This window comes from Acanthochromis polyacanthus, chromosome 1 (genome assembly GCF_021347895.1).
Source record: "Acanthochromis polyacanthus isolate Apoly-LR-REF ecotype Palm Island chromosome 1, KAUST_Apoly_ChrSc, whole genome shotgun sequence".
NCBI lineage: Eukaryota > Metazoa > Chordata > Actinopteri > Pomacentridae > Acanthochromis > Acanthochromis polyacanthus.
Genome location: NC_067113.1, coordinates 16674397 through 16699446, shown reverse-complemented (window position 1 = coordinate 16699446; position 25050 = coordinate 16674397). Strand labels below are relative to the sequence as shown.

The 25050-nt window shown below is 45.4% G+C and overlaps 1 protein-coding gene across 1 annotated transcript in view; it reads right to left on the bottom strand.

Annotated features, from left to right (window-relative positions):
• Positions 1-20545, bottom strand: part of crim1 (cysteine rich transmembrane BMP regulator 1 (chordin-like)) — a 33906-nt gene extending 13361 nt beyond the window's left edge. Inside the window, exons 1-6 of the mRNA XM_022195487.2 lie at positions 19752-20545; positions 15673-15831; positions 15240-15413; positions 6698-6940; positions 3246-3425; positions 510-713 (exon numbers count right to left, since the gene is read on the bottom strand). Coding sequence (XP_022051179.1) covers positions 510-713; positions 3246-3425; positions 6698-6940; positions 15240-15413; positions 15673-15831; positions 19752-20049 — 1258 coding nt within the window. The 5' untranslated portion in view covers positions 20050-20545. The remainder of the gene's footprint in view (positions 1-509; positions 714-3245; positions 3426-6697; positions 6941-15239; positions 15414-15672; positions 15832-19751) is intronic.
• Between the last annotated feature and the right edge of the window lie 4505 nt (positions 20546-25050).

Genomic DNA, 25050 nt, shown 5'->3' with positions numbered 1-25050 from the left:
CCTGGACGGAAGTCAGACTAGAGGTACCCAGAACATCTTGAATCAGGGCCAGTTTTTCCTCCTAAAGCAACAATAAACCAGGATGGAACAAGACACACACAAACACACACTTGCACCATCACAAATTCCATTAAATGCCTCTCGCCACGTTCGGTGGGAGGAGCAGCCCAACGAGCTGTAACCAATTACTTTTTAAAAAAGGGATCCACTTCAATTATGCAGCCTCCTGCGTTAAAAGCATGCCGTAGCCTCGCGCACACAGGTGGGTCTCATTTTGGCGGGCAAGGGTAATAAAGGAACACAAAGAACCCTGCAGCTTAAAGAATGCTCTGCGGCCTCCCCTTTAATGAGCCCATGCCGACACGGCCTCTGTGGAAAAGCTGCAGGGCCGCGGGAGCCTCCTGCATGTGGTATATGTGCTAATGTGTAGCTTATATAGATGCTAGTCGTACATTAGAAAAATAAATAAATAAAAAACAAGCACTGTTTGGTTTGAGAAGGAATGCTACCTTCACAAAATGGACAGCACTCTCCAGGGATCTTCACGGGGTTCTGGCAGCTCTGTTTGCAGGCCATGGCTGTGCAGTGAGGTTCTCCATCCACACACTGGCAGAACGTGCAGTCGTCCTCCTTCCACTGCTCCTCGTGGGCTCGCAGCTTGTTATTCACCCAGCAGCTGGCCTTAGTGCTCTCCATTGACAGCAGCTCCACATCTGACAGGAAAGAAGGAGATTGTGAGTTTGGGAAGAAGTGAGAAGAGGAGAACCTTTGATGTGATTCTTAGCAAAGTCATATGTATAGTTTGGTTTGGCTTCCATAAATGAAACCTATTAGATTAAAGCTAAAACTACAGGCCAATGTGTCTGAAACTACATCCTCTACAGTGATTGAATTAACGGGAGGCAGAGTGAGAGCAGGGCTGTAGGAAGCTGGATACTCCATGAGGGAGCTAACAAGATATGAAACCTGGCTTTTGACCAAGAGCGAGAGAGAAAACACTGGATGACATATAACATTTATAGGTGGGAGAGGCCACTGGCTTTGTGACAACATATGTAGAGATTTAGGCTGAAATGAGACAGATGAAATTTGGGCTATTGCTCCGTCGTCCTGAGAGAAATTTGGTAATTGGAAACAGAATGGTTGATGACATCAGAAATGCTGGTCTCCACAGTGGATAAAAGCTTTCCTCCATGTGAGTTTCAGCTGTGACCCCCTAAGGTCAAAGGCTAGACCAGAATTTTATACCATCAATCTCACTCCAAAGCAAAGACAGCACTTTAAAATTTTCATTTCTGTAGCATTAGCCTTAAGTAGGAGCCATAAAGTTTGGGACAGTTTAAAAGCCAATCTGTGAAGCCCCACTGCTCAGCTTGAACTGATGTATGAAGCCTGAGACCAGCTCTGAGAGTCTTTTCTTCATTTACTATAAACAGTTTAACTTGTTTTTGAGGCAGGTTCCGAAGGTGGTCTCTGCATTTTCTCTCTGCGTCTGTGCGAAACAAAGGTGTGCTCATATTTCTGTGCTTATAGGCGTGACGCAGCTTTCTTAATGTGTGCGAGGAAGGAAGATTGCTGTGTACTGTACACAGGAGACCCATTTGTAATATCTGATCCCTGCTGAGTTTTGGCTATTGAGGTTCTGCCCATCTGGCTGTGATTAACCTGAACAGGATCCATTTTTCTCTCTCATTGTTTCCCCCTAATGCAGGTTGCACTCTAATTGTTGTGACGAAAATTCAGAAGTTTCACTCATGATTTTACCATTTTGTGAGATAGATTAAAAAGAAGAAATGTGATGCAGCAGAGGCCCAGCTGTTCAGTTTTCCCCCAGGACTGGTCAAACAGCAAAACCCCTCAGGCCAACACCTCACACAATGCAACTCAATAGCAGTTTTAAATTTGGTTTCTGCTAAACAGTCTCCAAGCCCAAGCCAAGTTTTCAATAAGTCAAACAGTCTTGTACAAATACTCGTCATATCTTAATGTAATACACAGGAGTTACTGCTTAATGACACCTACATTCATTGCAGACAAACTGAGAACCAAACGCTGACCTATGATTACTTTATAGCATGTGTTAGCATCTTTACATCCTGCAGACATGGAGCAACATCAGGATTTTTTTTAGATTTGTGTTTCTGTACATCTGACAAATCCAATTCTCATATTCACTTTTCCTTCAGTTTTAGGTCAATACCAGCTCATGAGTCCAATAGCTGACTGTTTAGTTGCTAAATTCTCCACCATAATCACCACTTACTTATTATTTCTATCCGTCTAGTGTCTGATGATGGTGGTAGCGTACAAAGTTTTGTTACCATTGGTGTAAACACTGCTGATGTAAATAATGGGAATTAGGTGAAACAGTATTATTATCTTGTGAAAATTCTCTGTGGGGTGATCATGGCAGGCAACCTCTTTCACACAGAAATATTAAGTACTGCTTTGAGTATAATCACAACCATTTAACCTTTAATACATCTCATAATCCACATCATACCCATTCTTCTCTTGCAGTAAGAAAGAGCAGCTTTCCATAAGAAAAAGATGAAAGCATTCCATATCCTCTAAATGTCCGTACATTCCAGGTGTACCTCCAACACTGACCTAACATGATCTCCTCTGCACTCTTGCCCTTTGTCTTCTCTCCCTCTCTCATGCATCTGATCCACTGTGGCCACGCCGGCAGAGGCCAAAGCTGGCTACCGTCTCCATCCACAAACCTCTGGCAGACTCTAATGTGGATGCCATATGCGCTGGAGCCCTTTTTTTTTTTTTTTTTTTTTTTAACAATCCCAAATACGCATATCAGAGCTGGCTTTGAGCACATGTGTTTTGCAAGTGGGCCACCCCCCATTAAGTCAGATCCAGATCTTACAAAGGCATTCCCTACACACTAAAAAGGGGGGGGGGGGGGTATGTTCTTAAGTCTCTGCAGTGGAAATGAACCCCTGGCTGGCTCCTTAGTGTGCCCCTTATATTGCAGAATTGTTAACAACTGTGGAAGCTGGTTATATGAGGAATCCATTATTGCAGGGTCGCAGGAGATAAAGGTCAGGGAAGACAGATTTTGAAATCACGTCTCAGTCTGCTGCATCATCTTTCAACTCTGACAGTCGGCCACATCATGGCTATGTCTTAAACTTTAAAAACACCAGTGTTAATCAGAATCTTTCATTTTTAACAGTGCTAAAATGATGAACTAGGCTGCCCTATTTTAAAAACATAATAAACCTTTGTACCTATGCAGACAGGGCAACACTCGCCCTCAGGAATGTAGAAGTTTTCACAGTCCAGCTCAGCGCACTCTGCCTTGGAGCAGAAGGAGATTCCTCCCCGACACTGACACAGCCAGCAGGGGTCCATGCGATACACCTCTCCCTCAGAGAAATCCTTTCCATTGTGGACACACTTTGGCGAAACTATAAAGAACAAAAGGAGACAGATGTTGTCAACCGTGAACTAAACTCTTACACTCTGTGGTTGTGATAAACGAGTGCACGATGCTCCATCAGGTGCTCTTTAAATTTGGCCGAGATTAACACCAGAATTTTCCTGACATGACCATATGAGGGAAAAATGTAGCTTTTGTCAGAGATGTCAAATCCGATCAGTGAGACACTATCACGACTGTATACACTCAATTACAAATTCATAAACATCTGTTCATTTTCTACTATCGATGGAAATGTTTATCAGAAGCAAATGGTGCTGAGGTGGAATCTGACGGCTGAGGTTAAGCCTTCAGGGTGGAAATGGCATTTATCAGACAATGAAACCGAGTCCACGAGGAGGAATTTCGCAGGGATCTATCAAGTCTTGAAAAGGCTCTGGACTCTTGCGGTGCAGAGTAAAAGAAAACAGTAGTGGGTCTGAGGCTTTGGCAGAATCTGGGCTCAGTGTGCTGGTGGCAGGTGGAGTGAATCAATGCTCTGGCCTGTCTTCTCCAGAAGCATCCAAGCATTTAGAACCTCTTTTAGCTGCATTCCTCCAACTATGAAATAAAATGAGCTTAGTTACAGCACGGTTGGAAAACCAATATCAGATCTTGTGTGTGGACAACAAGCCCGGTGAAGCTGTACGGAAAAACTTTGACCTGCTCTTTGTACATCATCCCCATGAAATCAGTGTTTTTTAATCCATGCACATGTGTATGTGAGTGTAAAAGGCAAAAACAGGCGGAAAAATATCTGGTATAACAACACAACTGCAGCTTGTACAAAACGCAACAAATGCGATCAACCATTTGAAATTAATTTGGTGCTTGTGCAGCCAAAAGAGCAGGAAGATTACATCATGACATCTCAATGGTAATACCAAGCTACACATTCAGATGTACCACAGTGGTTTGGGTGACGCAGCATTATAGGATCTTAACTAACCACAATTTTCAAACACACTCCAGCATGAGGGAAGTGAGACAATGTGGTTGAAACGCCTCCCGACTCACAGAGGAGCAGCTACGCTAGTTAGGTGAGTGTATGTATTGCACACATGCAAGCACAAGTGGGGGCAGCGGTTTCTATAAATGAGAGCAGAGGTTACGGGCGGCATCTGTACGCCATACCTCTGAGTGCAGACTCAAAGTGTCTGTGCCAGTGACCCCATGCCTGCCGACAACCAGCGCTGCACTCTAACACGAAGCAGGTGAGCCAGCTGAGTTGAAAGTGGAGTGGAGATTTGTTGATCTTTTATTCTCTTCTTTGCCGTTTTCCTCCCTCGCTCAGTATTCCTGCCGTCCCGCTTTGCGTGCAGCAAAACCAAGCAGAGAAAATGCAATAAGCACTTTAGCTGGCCGAAATCAAAAGCCAAGGCACTCAGGGTTTTTAACGCTCACAGAAGCAATAGGAAGTCACATGAGGGGATGCTCACATGTGATTTCCGCTGTGTTTGTTAATGGTAATCCCTAAAACAACTTGCGGCACAGAGTCTAAATTCCACTCATGCTTTGTGATGTTCCGTCTTCTCTAAATTGAGGTGAGGATTGGATGTGGAGATGGATGGGCCGCAAAACACTGACCCTGACCTGACTAAATCATTCACAGTGGACTGTCATTCTGCTGTCTATTGTGGTTTCCAGGCATATAAACCAAAACCACAGTGAGAAAAGAGGATTTTTCCCACAGACGAATAATGATGGTATTTATTAAAGCCCATTTAACAGCGATCAGTTTAGAATATCAACTGCCAATGTACTAACATGTCACTAACACAACCACTAATCATCTTCTGAGGATATGGCTGTTGCTCGACGCGTGTTTAGAACAAAGTCAAGCTGAGCTCCTTGAGAACCATTAGTGTGGTGAGCGCAGCCTGATTGCTTAACGCTGGTATAAATCTCATATGCACTCCTGAACCTACTCTGCATCCACAGCGGGATGCAGACTACCGGGGACATGAGCAGAATATGTGCCAGCCAAAGCGTTGATAAACAGCTAAACAGGGATCATCTGTAACATCGGATGACATCAGGTCAAGGTGGTGCTGCCAGGTTTGCTCTGCCGCACAGACACGGCCGATCCTCAGCCAATAGTGGAGCAGAATCCACAGCTGATGGAGGCCAAAACACACAGGTGGAGCTTATTGTCACTGCACACGCTGACCCTGACCAAATATCTGCCTTCAGCCAAGTAGGCAATGGAAACAGTTTAATCAGTCCAAGCCTCACACAGCGAGACAATGTTAAAATGTGTTCCATTAGGGGGTAGCTAGTTGAAATAAACTTAGACTTCATAAGATGCTTTATTTGCAGCCGGTGTTTTGGAAGCCTCTGCAGGGCTGGAGCGCCGGTGAGGGGGCCCAGTGCGTGTCCACGTCCCTGTCCTGTGGAGCTTTCTGATACGGCACGCAGTCATGCAGGCCTAACGGACAGTAGGGCCAATACAAAAGGCATCAAGCCCCAGGCCCAAAGAGCAGCAGACACTTGTTATCAAAACACTGATCCCATGGCCCCCACGGCTGCCATTCAGCCCCCGCCGGCCTGCCGGACTCGATTACCCTCCCCACTGACAGACTGGAGCACATAAAAAGCATTCCCATCAATGAACTGTTGAACCTTTTCCCTTTGGACGTGTGACCAGACAGGAACCCTTTGACACTGCACTTCTGTTGAGCAAATTCGTAGCCTAAGCACTTTTCTGGTCACTGGGCTTGTTAAGTCCATTAATTCCGGGACATGGCACTCATTTATACATGTGGAGGGGCCAGAATGGGAATTTGTTCTGTTGGTAAAACAGTGAATATTTGTTGGGAGCGCAGAGTAAACAGACTGATGCCACAGGTCCCTGACTGACTCTGTATGTCATCTGCTTTCTCTTCCTTCCCTTTCCCCTATCTCTTTTCCACCAGGTGAGAAAATGTTGCACCAGCATATTTCACACCAGCCATCCACTTTAAATGACCCATTATATTTAATACCCCTTCAGGCAATAGAACTATTTGTGGGTACACCCTGAAAAAATGTCTTTGAACCATGGCCCTCAACCCCAGGAGGCATGATAAACAGCCCAACAGTAATTATCCAATCAGCAACTTTCCTTTTTCCTGTGGCCATTCGGTCAGCAGGGAGGAAAGCCTTACTCAGAGGAAAATAATTGCCTCCTAAAGAATGATGGATCTCACACCAGCTGTGCAATTGCTATTCCTGGTGGGAGAGCAGTCAAATGTGTGTAGTGTGCAGCTCAGAGCAAATCACCTTTCTGGCACTCAAAGACATCGCAGCAGTTTCCTGGGTGTCCGCTGGCCTGGATGAGTGGAACGGGGTGCTGTCCACTCGGGCACTGGGGCTTGTGGCAGGCACGGAGGTCACAAGTGCACTGGGGTGGTATGGAGGGGCAGCAACCAGCAGGGGGCGTGTAGCTCTTGGTCAGGACTGAACCTTTGGGGCAGGAGGGCGCCTGCAGGGCAGGACATGTGACCCCGGCACACCTCAGCTCCTCTGGAAGAAACACAAACGTGGATACTTTGTCAACAACACAGGGTGGGCGTTCAGCACACAGTGAATGCAATGAAAAACAGCGACAGACGTGGATTATTTTTAATTTCAGCAACACCGCCGTGACCTGCTCTGGGCCATGACAGTGCCAACACTGTTCTCCTACAGGAGGGAGGGATTTTCTGTGCTTGCATGAGACTGTCCATGACTGTGTGAGGGCTGCCTCCTTGTAGTGTCAGTTGAGCCACTTCAGAGCTACGCTACTCATGTTACGGACTAAAGGCCGAGTTCACACAGTCGCCCAACGCAAACTTCGTGTGCTGTCATCAGATCTCCACTTCAGGCCATGACAGCTTTACAGCATCCTGTCGGAGAAGTGAGAGTGCAGCTCCTTCGACAATGCAACGCTCACTGAGATCCTTTCTACAGGCCTCTGATCCCACCCAAACTGGCTCACAACCCAAACAGCCCCTCACGTTCTCAGACCACTCATTAATAGCAGGAATCTTCAACAGAGCTTTTCTTCTTTCCAGTTCAGAATCTCCCCTTCACTTAGCATTCCAGGACGCGTTTGTCTATTCATCTGTCGGAGCCACCATAATAGCCCTGATACCCCCTTGTCAGGGGGTGGAAAGAGGTGCAGGGGTGCTGGTAATCTGGGCTAGGGGCTCAGGGGTGTATTTTGGAGCGTGTTCAGGAAAAGAAAAGTGGAGCCCCCTCTTTACAGAACGGTAGCTAACTTACAAAGATTGGATTACTCAAAGTGCAGGGACATGTTTATTTTGGTTCTCAGTGTTACTGTAATGTATACATGACAGGGAGAAGAGAAATTTTGTGGAAAGCCGACTCACGTCCTGTCCTGTAATTGTCAATCACCAAGTTATTTCCCAGATGCTCTGATGAAAGATACACACTTTGCAGCACTTTGACAGGGACAACAGGAAGAGCGCAAAAAGTAGAAGAGCAGCATGAAGTCGTGCAGGAATCCTCTGCTAATTGCACACGCTGTTTAAACCATCATTTACAGTCAAAGGAGAAACTGTGACAACAAATGGTTTGCTTAGAAGACAGAGGATTATGATGTAGTTATGGGGAATACTTGACAATCTTTGCATACATCTGGTTTTTGAGGACAGAGAACGATACAGGCTGAGGTTGCGTAACAGTGCTTGGGGTTTTGGTAATGTTTCCAGAGGCTGACTTTTGTTGATGGTCTTCCCAGACTGGCGCTGGCTCTGTGGAACACGAGTCTCTCAGAGGATGTGTCTCATCCCTGAAATCTGAAGAGCGGTAAATGGATCCCTCTGAGTTTTGCCACCAGATGGGGAAACTAAACCAGCCAGTAGCTCAGGGTCCAGACTTCTCTTACCCTGAAAACGGTTCTTCTCTGTCAGTCCTCAACTCCAGAACCAGAATCCTACTCTACATTGTCATCCATCCATGTTTTAAACCACAAAGTCTCTGGTCTGACCTGCAGGCTCTGCTGGCATTGCAGTTAAGTTGCTGTTTGATGTCTGCCTGCCCTAGAATAAACATGGAGGAGAGGGGCTCTAAGACTGTGCCTGCTGTATTTCGGTGGGTGGGGGGTAACATAACTGACAGATGAAATTGAGGATAAGGGAAACATTGAATTTTTCTGGCTCCAGATAAATAGAGCAGGAGTGTGAGGTATCTGTACTGTACCATTTACTCAAGCAACCTGGGAACAGTGAGGAGGACCGTCACAAAGCTCTCATTGATAAAGTTTGTAGCTGAATAGTGTCATAGAAAATGAGGAAAAACCCCTGAATTAAGGGAAGTTACAACCCTTTTAACGGTTTTTGGCCTAATTCCTGTGCTGGAGTTAAATAAACTTCAGTTGGAAGTGCTGATTGGCAAATGTTTTAATTCCAATAAAGTCTAACGCAGTTTGTCGCTGCTCAGTTGAAGACTCGTTTTGCATATGAAAACCTCGAGCTTTTTAAAGCCACGAAAAAAATGCCCTGGGACAATCTTGCACAAGGTTCTGCACTGAAAAACACTTTCTGTGTATTGTATGTGCCCCAGAGAAGGCTGATTACTCTTTCAGTTGTGATAATGGCAGGGGTTAGAGTGCGCTGGGAAAAGCAGCTGGCAGACACACCATTGTCATTTAAATGAATAGAATTGTATCCATCCATGGAAATGGTCCAAGCCTTGCAGGTCCAATTAATATAAATTTTGTAGCTGACATAATTATAAGCACAATAGGCAAACAGAGAGGATGGAAAAAGTCAGCAGAAAATGGATTTTATCCTGTACTGTTTGTGTTCTATCTCTTAGCATAAATGGTTGTAATTAGTGAGTCAGCGACCACAGAACCACTCTTGGTATCACAATGGTGGCCATACTCCAGCCTGCACAAACACAAAAGCCCTGATTTGGTATGCTTGATAAATTCTCTCTGCAGATTTGGTAACTTGTGCTCCTTTACAACTAGCAAAGAATGGAAAACCATTGACCCCACAGCACAACCTACAACAATGTGTTTTTCTCTCTTACACACATACACACACACACACACATCTGATTGCTGGTCTGGAAAAGGTGAGATGTGGAAATTGCCTCATTACCACAGAATGGCCTCTTTTGTAAACAATGTATATTTCTGACATCTCTGCAGCTCATTGAAGAAAGAAAAATCCTCCATTTTAAAAGGTTTTTTTCTTCCCTGGGTACAAGGAGTGCAGTCTTTCCCCAAACTAGAGCAGACCGAGCAGGCAGAGGAGGCTGTGTTGACAGCCTGAGTTTACTCATGGAAAAAGCGCACAATGTGAGTTCTGTTCACCGACTGACTTTGGATACAAGTCAGCGCAGAACAAAGCTGTCTCAGTCCAGCTGCCCTCCGTGGGTTTCTGGTCTGTCCTCAGGTTTTATAAAGTTGCTCCGCAAAGGGACGCATCAGGGCCGTCTCTCACGTAAAGCTGTGGGGGCCTGCTCAGCGCCCACCAGCAGTTACAGCTGAGAAAGTTAGCATTGTTCACTCCGTGTGTGAGTAAATGTGTGAGGATCAAGGAGCAGGTCTGGGAGGGGTCCAGGCCAAAAGGCAGAGGCAGGCTCACCAGGTAGAAACACTTGGTGGGAACTTCACACCCTGGTCAGAAGCTGGTGGTAGCTGAGCGCAGGTATGCAGCAGCCGGCGGCTCTGCATCTGCACGGCTTGTTCTCTTGCGCTTTGGCTAAATATTTGCAAATGAAAAATGTGATCTCAGTGTTCTAAGCAACACCGCTGCAGCTGTGAATGAGTGTGTTTGGGTGACATAATGTCCACGTGTAGGTGAACAGCACGCCGATGTATTCATGCATGTCTGTGTGCGTGCACAGCATGAGCACATCCAACTGAAACAGACCTTCTACTTGCCCTCGGACGGCCAACAAAATTAGACCAGTGACAGAGAGCTTGAGGGACTTGGCTAAAAGGCCTCAGACAAAGATGCACCACCACGTATGGTCTATTACTGCATCTGGCAAAGTCCATGTGAAAAGGTTAAGCTTACTCTCCTCCAGGGTGCTATACATTAAACACTGTAAAACAAAATGAACAGTTGTCACGTGTACCGTCCCGCAGATTCAGCCGTCATCTGTAGCAAATGTATAAAACAAGTCAATGGGAGGCCTGTGCTGGAGACAGCTGCTGGATGAATTGTGGCCGAGGCCGTTGAGTTATGTATGGATTTTGGCCCTTTCAGCGAGAAAGGGAAAAGAATGATGATCAAGAAAATGAGCCCAGAACAACAGGAGTTGGCTTCGGCTCTCCATGAGATGTCTTTGATTTGTTAATGGTTATGGTTGAATCAGAAAGCTGAGATTTTAGGGCTAGATTTAGTGAATGAAGAGAGAGCTTGAGATGGACATGCAGGGAGGGTTTAGGACTTCATGTAAGTGTATTTTGGCTTTTCCTGCAGGCCTAATACTGCCTGGTTTGGTTAGTGGTTGACCAAGAGCAGTGAATGGGTTGACAGTAATCCCAACATGCCTTTAAGGGAAGCTCTTTGTCTCAATAGCCACATAGGAGTTTTGTTTCCTCTTTGAAATTACTCTCCACACACATATAAATACACACTCACTGGGAAACCAGCAGCTTGCAGGGTGCAGCAGGGTCAAAGCTTCCGCAGACGGCACACAAACACTCAGTGCTGAGATGTCTCGTGCCCCTGCCAGCCGGTGGCAGACTGGCTCGGCCATTAATAGTGCTGCCACAAAGAGGCTGCAGCCAAGCAGAACTAACAGTCCTTTCACAAGGGCAGAGAGAGGCAGGACGGAGGTGGCATAGGTGGGCAGGCAGATTTGTGAGAGCGAGGTCAGTTTGTGCCATGGCATCATAGTGGGCACTGCCTCTCAGTCTGCTGAACTGCTTGTGAACTACTGCATGCCTGTGAGCCACAAGTTTTAGCCTATCACAAATATAAAGCTAAAATGTAAAGTTATGCTTCGACACAGCTTGAGTTTTCAGCTTTCACACTTTCTGATCATTAATAAAGCCAGTTGTATGACTCACATAAAAACTGAAAATATGCATAGAACCCTGCTGTTTGTTCTATCAGTGAGCGCCAGCAGGGGAATTCCTCTAAAATAGCAGTTAGGGGTCTTATCATGAATGAAGTATGTAAACCATCCTAGAGTGTAAAATTACCAAACACCACCCTACCAAGGCCCTGGGGCCTGGACACAAATGCCTCAACAAAATGGTTGGCCTCAGTTGTGATTTCCCATCTTTCTGCGTCTGCCTTTCCCCTCCCTCTCCTACACTTATCACATCCTCTTTCCTCCCTGACATGTGGGTAATACGTCTCCTGCACCATGTTGCTTCTAAATGAGCACATGCAGCTACACTACATCAGCACTCTGTACAGCAAAAGAGAACAGGATCCCACAAGATCTACAAGAGGCGTCATTAGGAAATCGAACATCCACAGCAGCGAAGTGGCAAAGACATTGAGTTTTAACAGATCACAGTGAGTCACAGCAGAGGGATGAACCGACAAGACCACTGAATGAGTCAGAATGAAAGTGAAAAAAGGCCAGGATAAACCACTACCATGTGTGAGTTTAAAGGTCCTAAGAAGTGAATCTGTGCTCTGACTGATGTCAGGAAAAAAAAAGCACTCTCAAAGTGTTGGAACGTCTGCTTTAATGTTCCACTGTGAAGACAAGTGCAATCAGCACAGCTCTTATGCCGTGAGAGCCAGTTTACAGGAAACATTTGCTGTCACACTCTAGCGGGGCATGCTAACACAGATCTTAATAACTGCTTGTGTCTAAAGACAACCAGGGGTTGATGGACGTAGTCACCATGGAGTCCAACAGGACTGAGCAAATAGGATCTTAACCACAGAGTCCCGGTCTGGTTGCAGAGGAAGCTCCTGCTGATGATAGACAAAGGAAAATCTCTGCCGCGACATCCAGGCAAACAAGATAATTATCATGCACAGACACATGCACAAACACAGATGCAGACACGCTGGCACAGATGCTCACAAATGTAGACTCATCTCACACACACGTGATGATACATTTGTGCATGCAGGCATGCACATGTGTGCATCATTCCACAAGCACATGTATTCTTCAAGACAGAACAGATGCACGCATCCTGGTCTCTTACTTAACGAGGGCCGTCAGAGGGGAGGGTGTGTGTTGCGGTGAGAACTCATAAGCTGCTGAAAAATGTTGTTTACAGTTTTCACTGGTGTGAGTTTAAACTGTCATCCACTGGGCTCAGGCTTTGAGATGAGTGAGTTACAAAACAATGAAGACTGACAGTATATCTTTGACTGTAACGCTAGACTTGATGATACGTCTAAACAATATAATGTTTGATGAATACACTTCCTGTGGGATTTACAGTGTAAATGACTCAAGACAAACATCCATACAGCTGTACTGTGGACAGTCTGTAATAACGTCACTGTTATTTGCAGACTAAATAAACTCAAATATGTCTCTGTGGCTTGTTGCCAGACACAGCATTAACTATCTGAGGAGCCGTTCTTCATCTGAAATGTCAAATTGTACAGAGAGTGAGCACCATGAGTATGAAGGGAGAGCTGCACGTGGATACAAACACGAGCAGTCAAATGCTTTAGACTGAATCTGTTCACTGCAGCACCAAACTATGATACTTCAAGTTTCCATAAGATTTTTCAGTTTTCTGGCTTTGAAAAGCGAGATGATTAAGACAAGCTCTAGCTAACATACGCAGAAGTTCAACAAGTTCACTCAGTGGCAGTCTTGTCCTATTTTGCAAATGTCACTCAGGAGGCAGCCTCCACTTAGCGCCTGTATATCTCACAGACACCTCACAATCCAAATGAGGAAACGAAAGTCACTCTGCCAATAATGTTTTTCACTCAGAAGTGTCAATCAGGGGCTGCTAAGCGCAGAGGTAAACACAGTCTTGTATTCTCTTGCCTCATTCAGAGGATTATCCTTTTCACCTTCAACACAGGGATGCATTCATACTGTGCTCCATTCACTTACACCTTCAAAACTCTGTCCTGTGACTGAGGATCTCCAACACGCCATAACTCCGTCAAAAGTCTCGACAACTCCTTTTTGATGTAGGCTCTCGTTTTTGCTTCCGTCAGTCACATTCACACCTTCTCCCTTTCACTCTAAGCATCTTTCCTTGTTTTCTTTTCATGGCATGGACTCTTGATCTTTTTCTTTCCCTCCTTCTCCTTTAATTTTTCTACTCTGCATGCCATCGTTGGAGGTGCTGCTCAGTACACGTAGACTGTCACGCACGCAAATATTTAAGTAGACTAGTATGAAAGATTAATTGTACAATCATGCACACTCATCTTCAAAGGCCACCTTTGGTAAACAATTAAAGGTGATTAAGGGATTCTTTAGTCAGCAAAAATATGTTTTCCTTCACACACAGTGAAGCTTCAAAAGAAGAAATGCTGTGGTTCTGTTTCAATCGGAGCCGATTTATCCAAGAAAATGGAAAAATCAGTATCAATGAAAGCTACAGGGCAACTTACTGTATATTAAATATGTAATATTACACAAAATTGTCTGTTTAGTATTAATCTCAAGTCACTGTTTGGGACATTTTCAGTGCAGCAGAGAGACTAAGAAAATGCATAAGAGTGTTTAGTTTTTCTTTAAAGACTGAAAAGATTAAAAGGTGCCTAACAGGTCCCTATTAAGCGTTTTGAAAAATTTAGTTTTTGACCTTGTTAACATGTCCATATGGTGCTTTTACACATAAAAAAACAAACATACGCAAAATCAGTCATCAACCCTATGGTATACATAACAAAACTAAGGAACCAATCATGTCAGCTTTCAGGATGAGGCTTTCCACATCACTGCTTTTCTTCAGAAAGCCTTTCCAGTTCGAACATGTATGATTCCAATATTACAGTTTGTGTAATGCATAGTAGATTTATAGTGTTTGAGCAGAGTCCTAGGTAAGCTGGTGTGTTCAAGCAGTGGAGGAAATTACTTTCAAATTACTTTTCATTTAGCACACAGAGATTGTTTTAGGGTTTCTATCCATAACTAGAGGGGGACTTTGAGACACCAAAAAGCTGCATGGGGTATCAATAATAAAAGACTGAGCTGTTTACTTGTAAGTATGAAAAAGTGTAACATATTCATAATGAAATTAATTTAAACATTAAAGCCATCTGGGTAGTGTTTCAGCTGTAAAAAATTGCACAAAGTAATGCTGCCTTGCTCTTGTTTTTATCAACACAGAGGCCACCGCCGTCATGTTTTAATAAACTTTATTGGAACCGTCACTGGACAGGAGCCACCGGGGGCCTTGGTATTTACATTCAGTGTGAGCTCCACATGGTGGTCGGGGGATTGATTGACCCATATCGTGTGAGCAGAGAAGACGCAGATTGTGGCTGCGCAGGAAGGACGATTAAAACTCTGTGTACTGCGAGTTAACACATGGTACATGTCAAATAAAATAAACTGTGTCTCTACAGCACCAAAGGCTTTTCAAGGTTAACTGCGCTTGCGTTGATGGGCAACAACTGGTGCACCATCAAGTGGTGATTGCACTACAGAATTTTCATAGGAATGTTGACATAAATAAAGACAGCAAGCTGAGGAAATAAAGTGAACATCATGTACAGAACTGTTACAGACAGATGTATGCACCGTTACACCCTAACTGTGCTGTATATGAATGCTTACATTAAGCACAGAGAACCTTTTTATTTAATGTAACCTTGCAGTTGTGGAATCTATAATTTGAGCTGAGCTACTGGTCGGCTGCTGTGTGGTTGTCAGTGCTAGTTGTAGGTCATTTGAAGGTTACCTGCGGCTTCCTGGCACTGGCTGCGGTTGATGTAGGCGAAGTGGTGGTGGCAGCTCTGAGACTCACACACGCAGCCCTCAGCGGTCAGATTACAGCCAGAGAACATACATGCCGGGTTAGATGGTCCCACATACTTCTCTCTGTGTCTGTCCCGGTGCTCGTGCCTCCGACCATCTGAAACCCAGCCGTGGACACACAGAACCGTCAATGAGCCACAGACAATGGCACCACTCAAGGGTGAGACGGGAACCAGCACTCAAAGCCTTAGCGTGTGTCATCACTATGATATGCAAGTAGCATTAGTCACCTCAGGGCCACATCTGCTGCAGATTAGCTCCTCTCAATGGATAGCACTATTTCCTCCAACTCTGTGCTCGTGTCCATGCACGCATCTCTGTTTTAACATAGAAAGGGATGGACGGGGAGCACTCACCTGACTTGGCCTTCATGCAGGTTTCTTGGTCCGGGTAGGTAAAAGAGCCCAAGCAGGAGTGACGGGCATCACACACACACTGACCTCCTGCTCTGTCGCAGCCCGTCATCAGGGGACAGCGCTCATCCTCAAGACCTGCGTCTGGATGGTCAGGAAGTACTGTATGGGAGAAAAGAGGACATTATGACAGGGAATAACAGGAATTCTCATTTTGGCGTTTTTGTCCATTTTACCCATTTTATAAGACGATAAACAAACACAGGATGGAGTTATGTGTACAAGGAAAGTAGAAAGTGCCAAAAACCACAATTTATTTGCCAAAATTGCTGAAGCCAGCTTACAGCCTCTGTTGCAACTCATTACACTGGCACAATTAATGCTGAAGCGACCAGACCAGTGTATTTCTGGACTGCCATCCCTCCTCCCCCCTAGTTGTGCCACACTACTTTAGCTACTGAGCCCATTTGTTTGCTTTTGTTCCACAGCATGGGGCCCTCCCAGGGTTTCAATCTCTGCTGGCTGCAGCAACGCCTCTGCTGAAATAAGGCTACTTGCACCATACCCACATATTGTTCCTCCACACAGTGAGCCTCACCCCCCTGAGACGGCACCTCAAAGCTTGGCCCGACTTGGATGAAACTTTACGAGAGGGAGGAATGTCCAAGGGAGTAAATAAAAAAAGTGTCACGTTAGAGCCGTGTGAGCCGAACATCCACCAAGACCCTGGGATTAAAGGGCCCCAACATACACATTACCCGTAGTGTTTCTTTTCACATTCATGCATGAATAAACACAAATATATACCCCCAAATTACCCTCCTTCATAGCTGTCCTGGTGCAGTAAGAGTGGCAGCGGAGTAAACAGGATGAGACAAAATGTAACACAGAGCAACCTCTTCCCAAGCCTTCAGCTCCCAGGCCTCAAATCAACAGTGTGGAAGCGTGATTGAAGATTATCATAATACTCTGGCTTTCTTCTCCAAACACCGACGCACCAGAACAATGCACGAGAGGAAAAGGAGTTAAAGGTTTAACTAACCAGCATAAACATGAACACGTCATAGTGCATCTACCTGAAATAAAGCCTGTAAAATGAGAATCCTTTTCATTCTCTGTTAGGGGGAAAGAGGAACAATAACGATGACTCAAAGTGACTGGAGAGAAATGGAACTCCATGACTTTGCTTTTAAATGCTGTAGCCGATAATAAAACACACATGTTGATCCATATTAATCTGAAACAGATATTGCACGATGGGAAAAGCACCATCTCTTGTGATCAATTTTACTGCTGAAGTGCATCACTGTGACTGCAGAAGAAAGCATCCTTGTAAATGCTTTCCCCAAGTTACAGCTGGTTGTGTCGATGCCTCCTCGGTGATGGACGATGCTCTCAAACAGTACAGTAAACAACGGCCAGTGGAAGCAGTGGAGGTAATATTACCTTTAACCTGAGCCAGCCGGTGCTACGAATAGCTCTCCCAGTCGGTCTGTGAACTGGCAAAAGCACAAGCAGCCTTTTCAATAAACCGCACCAAAACTTTCTCTGTGATTTCCCTTCACCTTAAAATGATCCTCACCGCCACATTTTTTCCATCCTCAGGCTTTCCTGTGCCTGCGAGCGTATTGTCATTTGAGATGGTGGTAGCGCCTGTCTGTGCGGGGCGTGAAGTATGGCATGAAGAGAAGGACTCAAAACAATTAATGAAAGGCTGGACACTGAAGGTATCGTCTCATTAGCTAAGTTTAGGTTGAGCCCAGCTTCTCCTGAGCTCTCTCAGCCTGGTCTGTTCCAGCTTGGTTATCTGGCCTGGCATGACTCTAACCAAGGCTCTATCCCAGGGGATTCCTCTCTCAACCACTGAGACTGCTTGTCTTGGCATCCAGAGTCAGGATGGGAAAGCTGACCTCTAGAGGCCCTGTGGCTGATAGCGAGCTAAAAAGGAAGTCTTTGAAACGTTAGATAATACCAGAGGAAGGGAGAAGTAGAAGGCATCTGAAGGAGTGCAGTGGACATAGCGTCCCTGTAAGATGGGCATTCTGTTACACGGTATGTTAAGTGTCTCTGGAGCATGAGGAAACTTGGCGTGGGAGGACAGACACAGGAACACAATAAAAACAGTAAAACAAATCATTTAACCAAGTCTTACTGACTTCACCTGACTGACAGGCTGATGACTGAAGCAGAAATGACAAAGTGAATGACGTTTCCTCAGAGCAGGTGCCTGTATACTCACAAGATACTTTACTTTTTAACAACATTTTGTCAGCTTCAGTGCTTTAAAGCCAAATTCCTTCCTGAAAATAGCTGATGTATTGGTTCTGGCAAGCTGCAACCATTTCTTGGTTTTGATTTGGTCATGAGACATTACATTTCCTGGCAATGCAGCTTGAAATAAAACACCCAATGACAAAAAAACCCTCTAAAATATTCAGTTCTTTTTAGTGTCTTGCATAATATTTCTCATATGGAAACCAGAAGAAGAACAGCGACAACTGCAGCTTCCCGTGGAGAGCAGGAGCCCAAAGAATAACACACTAAAAATCCACTGATCACCAAGGTGCCCCTCTCATACAGTCTGCCACCTGCGCTAGAAGGTTGTTGCGTCTCCACACTAACGGATTTTGACCACCCAGAAAATCAAACCGTGAGCAGAAAAGCAGGGGGATCAGAAAAGCGGAAACATTTACCCCCTACTCCTGATTGCAGGTCTAATCACTTTAAGACCCTTGCAGCTTGAGGAGGGAAATCTGGGATCAGCCTCCAGCTGCCTGCCTACTGTGGCCCCTGAAAACACACTGGGAGGTGTTGATTTACCCCCACCTAGACCCTTTGGGATATCATGGCTGTGTGTGTGCGTGCTTCTGATTTAGGGGTCAGCGGCGAGCTTTGAGGCCCCTGGAGTGGCAGGACAGAGGGATGACTCAATCAGAGGAGCCATTAGGTCTCCCGCTCGTTCCAAAGCTGTTAATTTGCAGCGGAGATGTCCTCCAGACGCCACTCTAACCTGTACACAAGGCACAATCAGCAGCAACGTCTCCAGGGATGGCCCAGGGGGCTTGAGACCCCTGGAAAACTCTCATGGAGCCGTGTCTTGGACCACCCCACAGAGGGATGATGGAAGGGCAGGGTCAGGAGATCCAAACACCCACTGAGAGCTGCTTACTCTCTCCAACAGTCTTGTCAGTCCTCTTCAATCATCTCAAAACAGGCTGGACAGAGTGCAGGTGGAGGGGTTGGAGGGGGGGGTCCTTCCACCAGTTATTGGTTCCACAGGGGAAGGCCACTGCTACCTTCATTCTCAGAGAGGAACCCGACACCCTACACATTTCTTTGAAGTTCAGAAAGTTGCTCACATTGTGCGTAAAATGAGCACATCCACAGTGTAACAGCCCAGCTCTGCTTGGCAGAAGAACAGCGTAGCAGAGTGGAGGTACAGAACTGCAAATGAAAATCTGTTGAGGACTTTTGCAATCGTGCTGTCAAACCATTAGAGCTTTGGGTTACACACTGAGGCCAATTGTGTACACGCTACAGGCAAGAAAATGGCAGCTTATTTATTAAATCACAATGTTTTTCAGGCTTAAAAACACAATCATCATTGTTGGTCACGACATGAGCAGTCCACAATTTTGCCCCCACACAGAGTCCCTCCTACATGTGCCTCAAATGAAGGAACAGGACCTACTAGAGCTGAAGCCTTGTGCCAGACCACTGCTGCCAGAGGTATTGTCATGCTTCTGAACTGAGAGTGAATGAAGCTTTGAGGGGAAGAAAGAGCAGCTGAACATGACTCCTCTCCTGGCAGTCAAGAGCCCCTCAGACCTGGGGAGCAGCTCCAGGCAGCCAGAGACAAGGTAAACACTGACACAGTCACTGCAGTCTGGGCTTAACTGACGTCTGAATGGTGGTGCCTTTAAGCAACTTAAAAGAAGAGGATGGTTGCCTGACGAGAGAACTGGCACCTAACAGCTCCTCTGACGCACACTCAACAACACCATTTACGCATTTTCTCCTCTGTGAGGGTGAATAAACATGGCATGATTTTAATTAAGCTCACATAAGAAGGTTCTACTCACCTTTACAAACTCCAATTTCAGGGATAGTGGCAGCTCCGGTTTTGTTCACAGAGGCGCACGTCAACCCCAGTGCGCAATAGCCGTGCGCCCAGTCCTGGCCGCCGCAGGGCTCCCACTCCAGCCGGGTGCACTGGTCGCAGCATCCGCACGGGTCCCTAGCCAGGGTCCGGCCGCCCTCACAGCCGTGGGGGGATTTGACGGGACAAGTCCGGAGGCTACACGGTGTGCACTCATGAGCAGAGAGCGCCCGCACCAGAAAGAGGACGTTCAATAACACCACGGCGCATTTAGCGAACATGTTTCTAAAAGCTCCTTCTGCTAAGTTTTCCAGAGAAACGGTGTGTCAGATGTTAAACCACATGAACTCCGCCACGGTGCAGATCTCCAAAGTTGCCAAGCCTTCCTTGAAGTTTTGGGACGACTCTTCCCCTCGGGTGTGCTCGTTATTACGCGGCAGCTCACTTCAAAAGCGCATAAAAACCACGAGGCACAAGTGTGCGGATGCGTTTAAGTGGCAGCAATATCCAAAGACAAAGGTTCAGTGTGAGCAGGTAGACGCGCGTCCCGAGCGTCTCATCGGACGAAAATACACGTAGAAACCCAGGACCGAGGCTGTAGGCGTCCGCTGAGGCTTGTAGATGCTGACAGCCACACACTAAAACGCATTCTGAGTCCTAAATTGACATACAAGCATATGAAATTAGCGGTGCACCCCTCCCCCTGACTGACACAGGCACGGACCAGTCACAAGGAACCGAAGGAGGGAGGATTTGAACTGGTTTATCCCCGCTCGCAACTCGTCTCCGTGTGTTGCGCAATGATGCAACTTTGAAGGTCTTGAATGCAAGTCCCTTTCTGCGTCATACTGTGGAATTTGAAGATCTTGTTTTCCTTTATTGGCCACTTGCCAGCTTAAAAAAGATATATATTTTTTTAAATAGGCTACTTCAGATGTGTTTGAAACAAAGTCACCTTTGGGATCACTTTACTGGGAGATAATAATGAATGAGTCAATATTCAATCCCTGTTTCAGGTCAGACTGTCAGTTAAATTACGAATTAAAGTCAAATACATACACCAATAGCTAAGACACACCATTAGAGGTTTGGCTACTCTGAATTTAAATTATATAAGCAGACTACTCTGGAATATAATCTCTGGAAAATATCACTGAAAGGGCCCTAAATCAAACAACAAATGAGTTTACCAATATTACTGATAAAACATTAGACAATCAAATAAAAAAGTCCATAGTAAAAGTAATAAATAGATTTCATATCAGTAAATTAGCCTATGTGAAACTGCATAAACATGAGCTTTAAAAGACCAGTTTTAGGGTTTTGTTTGAAGTTGTCAACTAAATCAGATGCTCTGAAATTCTCTGGAAGTCTGTTGAAGGTGAGGGTTGATGATACACAATGAAGCATCTCTTATTAGTTCTAGTCAGAACAAATGAGAGACCAGAGTTAGAGGATCTTAGTAATCTGGAAGGGAAGTACCAAATATATCAGATAAATAGTGAGGAGGCAGTCCATAAAAAGATGTAATATCTAAAACTAAAATATTTAAAACAAAAGAGTGGGCTCAAAAAAACCCAGACTGAACAGTGTGTGTTAGTCTTTTTAAGTTACGGCAACATCTAGTGAAATTAGCTTTTCCTTGACAGTCAAAGGCATTTTTGATTAGGAGATTGAACTGTTTGAAATTGTTCACTTCTGTTAAGAGGAGTGGAGGAAAAATTAAGCTTCTAAGCCAACTGCATGAATCTGCTAGCCTTGCCGCGCTAGACAACCCAGGGCAACGAATTTAATTCTCTGCCAGGGTGGGTCTAGTTACCCTCCATAACGCTCGAGGTTGGATGCTCCTAAAACTGGCCGGACGAATCACCATGAAGTGTAGAGTCATAAGGCGGGCGTAACTAAGTGACGACAGAGGCGCGACGAATCTGACAGAAACAACCGGAAACAACTAGCCTAGCCGTGCTAGACAACCCACGGCAACGAATTTAATTCTCTGCCAGGGTCGACAACAAAAACGACAACAGTCGTTGAGCTCCATTAGCACCGACTCTGAATAATCTTTCTGTTAACATGTCTGTAATATACTTGAGCTTCACCCATTGACTGTATGGCTGAATCCCAAACCGCCCCCTACACACTATCCCTACACACTACCCCTCCGTTTGCGCGTTCCCGTGGAGGGTCCTCCATATTAAGGGCCGTCCCAAACCGCGTAGTGCGGAGAGGGAGTGGACTGTTCAGCCCTTAAATAGCGAGTCTGCATCGATGCTCACTCTGGACAACTTTTTCAGGAAGTGCAACGTCGAAATGGAGGAGGAAACAACAGATCGATGTAAGTTCCACATGCGTCCTTTATTTCTCCCACGCCTTTTTCACACTGACAGAACATCACAAAAAGAGTGGTGTAAAAAGATAAATCAAAAGAAACAAATCTTCTTCTCTGCTGACATTTGATTTAATTGTGCACCCCCTGACACCTTAAAATTTGAACACAACTGACAGAACTTGTTTATTCATTCATTTATTTGTTGGATTTGAAATGCCAGATAATAGGATTGGAAAACGTGAGTGAAAAAAAAGTGGGATGCTTTCGTCTTCTGGAAGCAGCAGCGATCCTTGTTAGTTGCAACCTGTGCCACAGCGCTACAGCCATGCACAGTAGGCGTCTTTGTGTTACCATGGCGATGACGTCTTCCGTTTTCCGGTGAGGCGACAGGGCGTCCCATTCCTGTTGATCGTATTTATACCCTCCCCCTTCAATAATAGGTGCCCTTCACAGCTGCGAGTGAGACTTCTTTTGGAGTGACACTCGGTAGTGGAGGGGGAGTGTGTAGGGGGCGGTTTGGGATTCAGCCTATAAATAAGGCTTCACCGAACTACCGCACCCTCTGATTTCCGGCGCTCCAGGAGCCTATTCGTTGCGCTGATTGGTTGTATACCTACCCAATTGCTGCAGAGTGATTTGATAGACAACCTTTTACCCCGCCTCCCTCCCTGTCGAGCGTGCCTAGACCCTTGCGTCTTCAGAGCATGGGTCTAGCGCGGCTAGGCTATGAATCTGCATCAATTTCAATTTAGCTTGGAATCAATTAATGTAAAAAATTTGAGTTCAAATTACACGAGGTAAGTCGATGCAGTTACCAACACTATTATCTAAGACAACCCATCAAAACAATATTTGCAATTCAAATTGTTTATCTAATCAGCTAGTTAGATATTTTAAATCATGCATTTAATCAAGTGATGCTAATAGTTCCCTTGTATCAAATTTTAGTGTGTAGGAAGCTTATAAGGAGCTTTAAAAACCAAGGTAAAATGGCCTCTATGTTTAGTTTTTGTGAGACGATGCGCTGTTGCATTTTGGATCCTCTTTTTGTATTTTCTTTGAACAGGAGAGCTTGCATACAGGCAGCATTTCTGAGATGGTAGAAGACATTTCTAGTGTGGTTTCCTACCTTGGAGTCAAACAAAAGGTCACAACCAAAGATGACGCCAAGATTCTTTGCTTCATGTTTTGTGTTCATAGCCAAGTTTTCTGAGCACTAAAGGGGAGTCTGACTTTCTCTTGTATCAGCATTGAACACCTCAGTTCAGTTGCTGCTGAGCTGCAGAAAGTTTTGTGACTTTAACATGTTAATGTTATTGATGGAACAAGACAGTTTGCCAGTTGGGCTTCTGTCACCAGATGAGCAAGAAACGTATAGGTGTGTATTTTCAGCATAAGTATGAAAATCAACTGAGCGTTCTCTAAAAATGTACATTAATGCAAGAAAGAATATCTTTTATTTCACAGACTGCATTCACAGAAAAGTCTCTCCTCATTTTTTTCTGCCTCTGTTTAACAGTACAGTCATGAAGTCTGTCAGAGCTTTCCAATTAAACCTGCAATAAATTATGAAGAAGCTATATCACTGCACTGCCTCGCCTTCTGTGTATGGAGGCGTGTGTGCTCACTTGTGTTTGTAGGTGTCAGATTGTGTATGCAAATAGCTTTGGGGAGGTAAAAGGTCATCTGATGTTTGCTGAAGTAGTGTTTATGTGCTCACTTTGCCAGATGGATGGTCTGTATGTGTGTGGGCAGTGCAGGCACAGCTGGAGGCTGATTGTCGCGGTGTCACACACCCTGGAGGCCCACAGAAAGCACTTCTGTTGTTGTGCTGTTTTCTGCAGCAAGAGGTAAGTAGAGACACATCTAGTCTATGAAACAGTCATATAATTCATCATGCTGGCTGCCTACTCAAAGGGGGATGTTCCAATATTGTGGATTTTTGCTGTCATCGGAAACATTTCCTCTAGAAACACCAATCAGATGTCATCCGGGATGCTTTTTCCCCACAATGTCAACACACAACAGCACCTCCTTCATTTGCAACATCTGCCTGGAGCCACTCGCTCCAACACAAACACAACATCCAGGAAACCGGCCCCGTAGCACGCATAATCAGCCCTTGCAACACAACTCGGCTCTTGTCCTCTGCTACTCCCTCCGCCCTCCCTCGCTCCGTCCCCTCCTTAGAGCTCTCATCAAATGGGTCGACCCGCTGACCGCTGGCCGGACACCCATATTGGCTGATGACAGATCAGACCAGGACCTTTGGGACCGTCGGTTTCTTTGCACTTGCAGAATCTGTGGCCCAGGAGTACTGACCTATTTGCCTGGGTGATGGGCTTTCAAATTGAGCCAGATGGCTACTCTCGCAGGACGCTCTGCTATCGTGGACCAGGGGTTTGTTTTTGGCCAGCTGAAAGGTCACCCCAGCACCTTCAGGTTCCCCTCATCTGTTTAGCATGTATAAATGCTTTAGGAGATCATAAAAGGGGCTTTTCTCTGTCAATCAGCAGCACAATGCCTGGAATAAACTTGAACAAACCCTCATTAGGCTAACTCTGAGTTTACGCCTTGTGTGAAATCTTGCATGAATGCGGCATTTGGAAAACTTTCCCATTGTTAAGTCCGGGCTCAAACACCACAGACAGATTATCCATTATTGTGGCTTTGTTTAGAAGTCCTAAATTAGGTTCAAACACAGCTAATTAAATGTTGCTGAGCACCATGTCCTCTAAAACCAGAGTACAACTTGCGACACCACGTCCCTGTGTTTCCATGTGGAGCAAACGGGGGAAAAGGTGGGGCAGCGAAGGGCGTTCTGCAGGCCCTGAATAACCGTAGTGTGTGTGTGCTAATGATGTTCTGAGTCACAGATCTCTGAGAAAATACGCCAGACAGGTCATCAGCTTCCCTCGGTCTCCTCTACACTCTCTGGTGTGATCATTGCAGG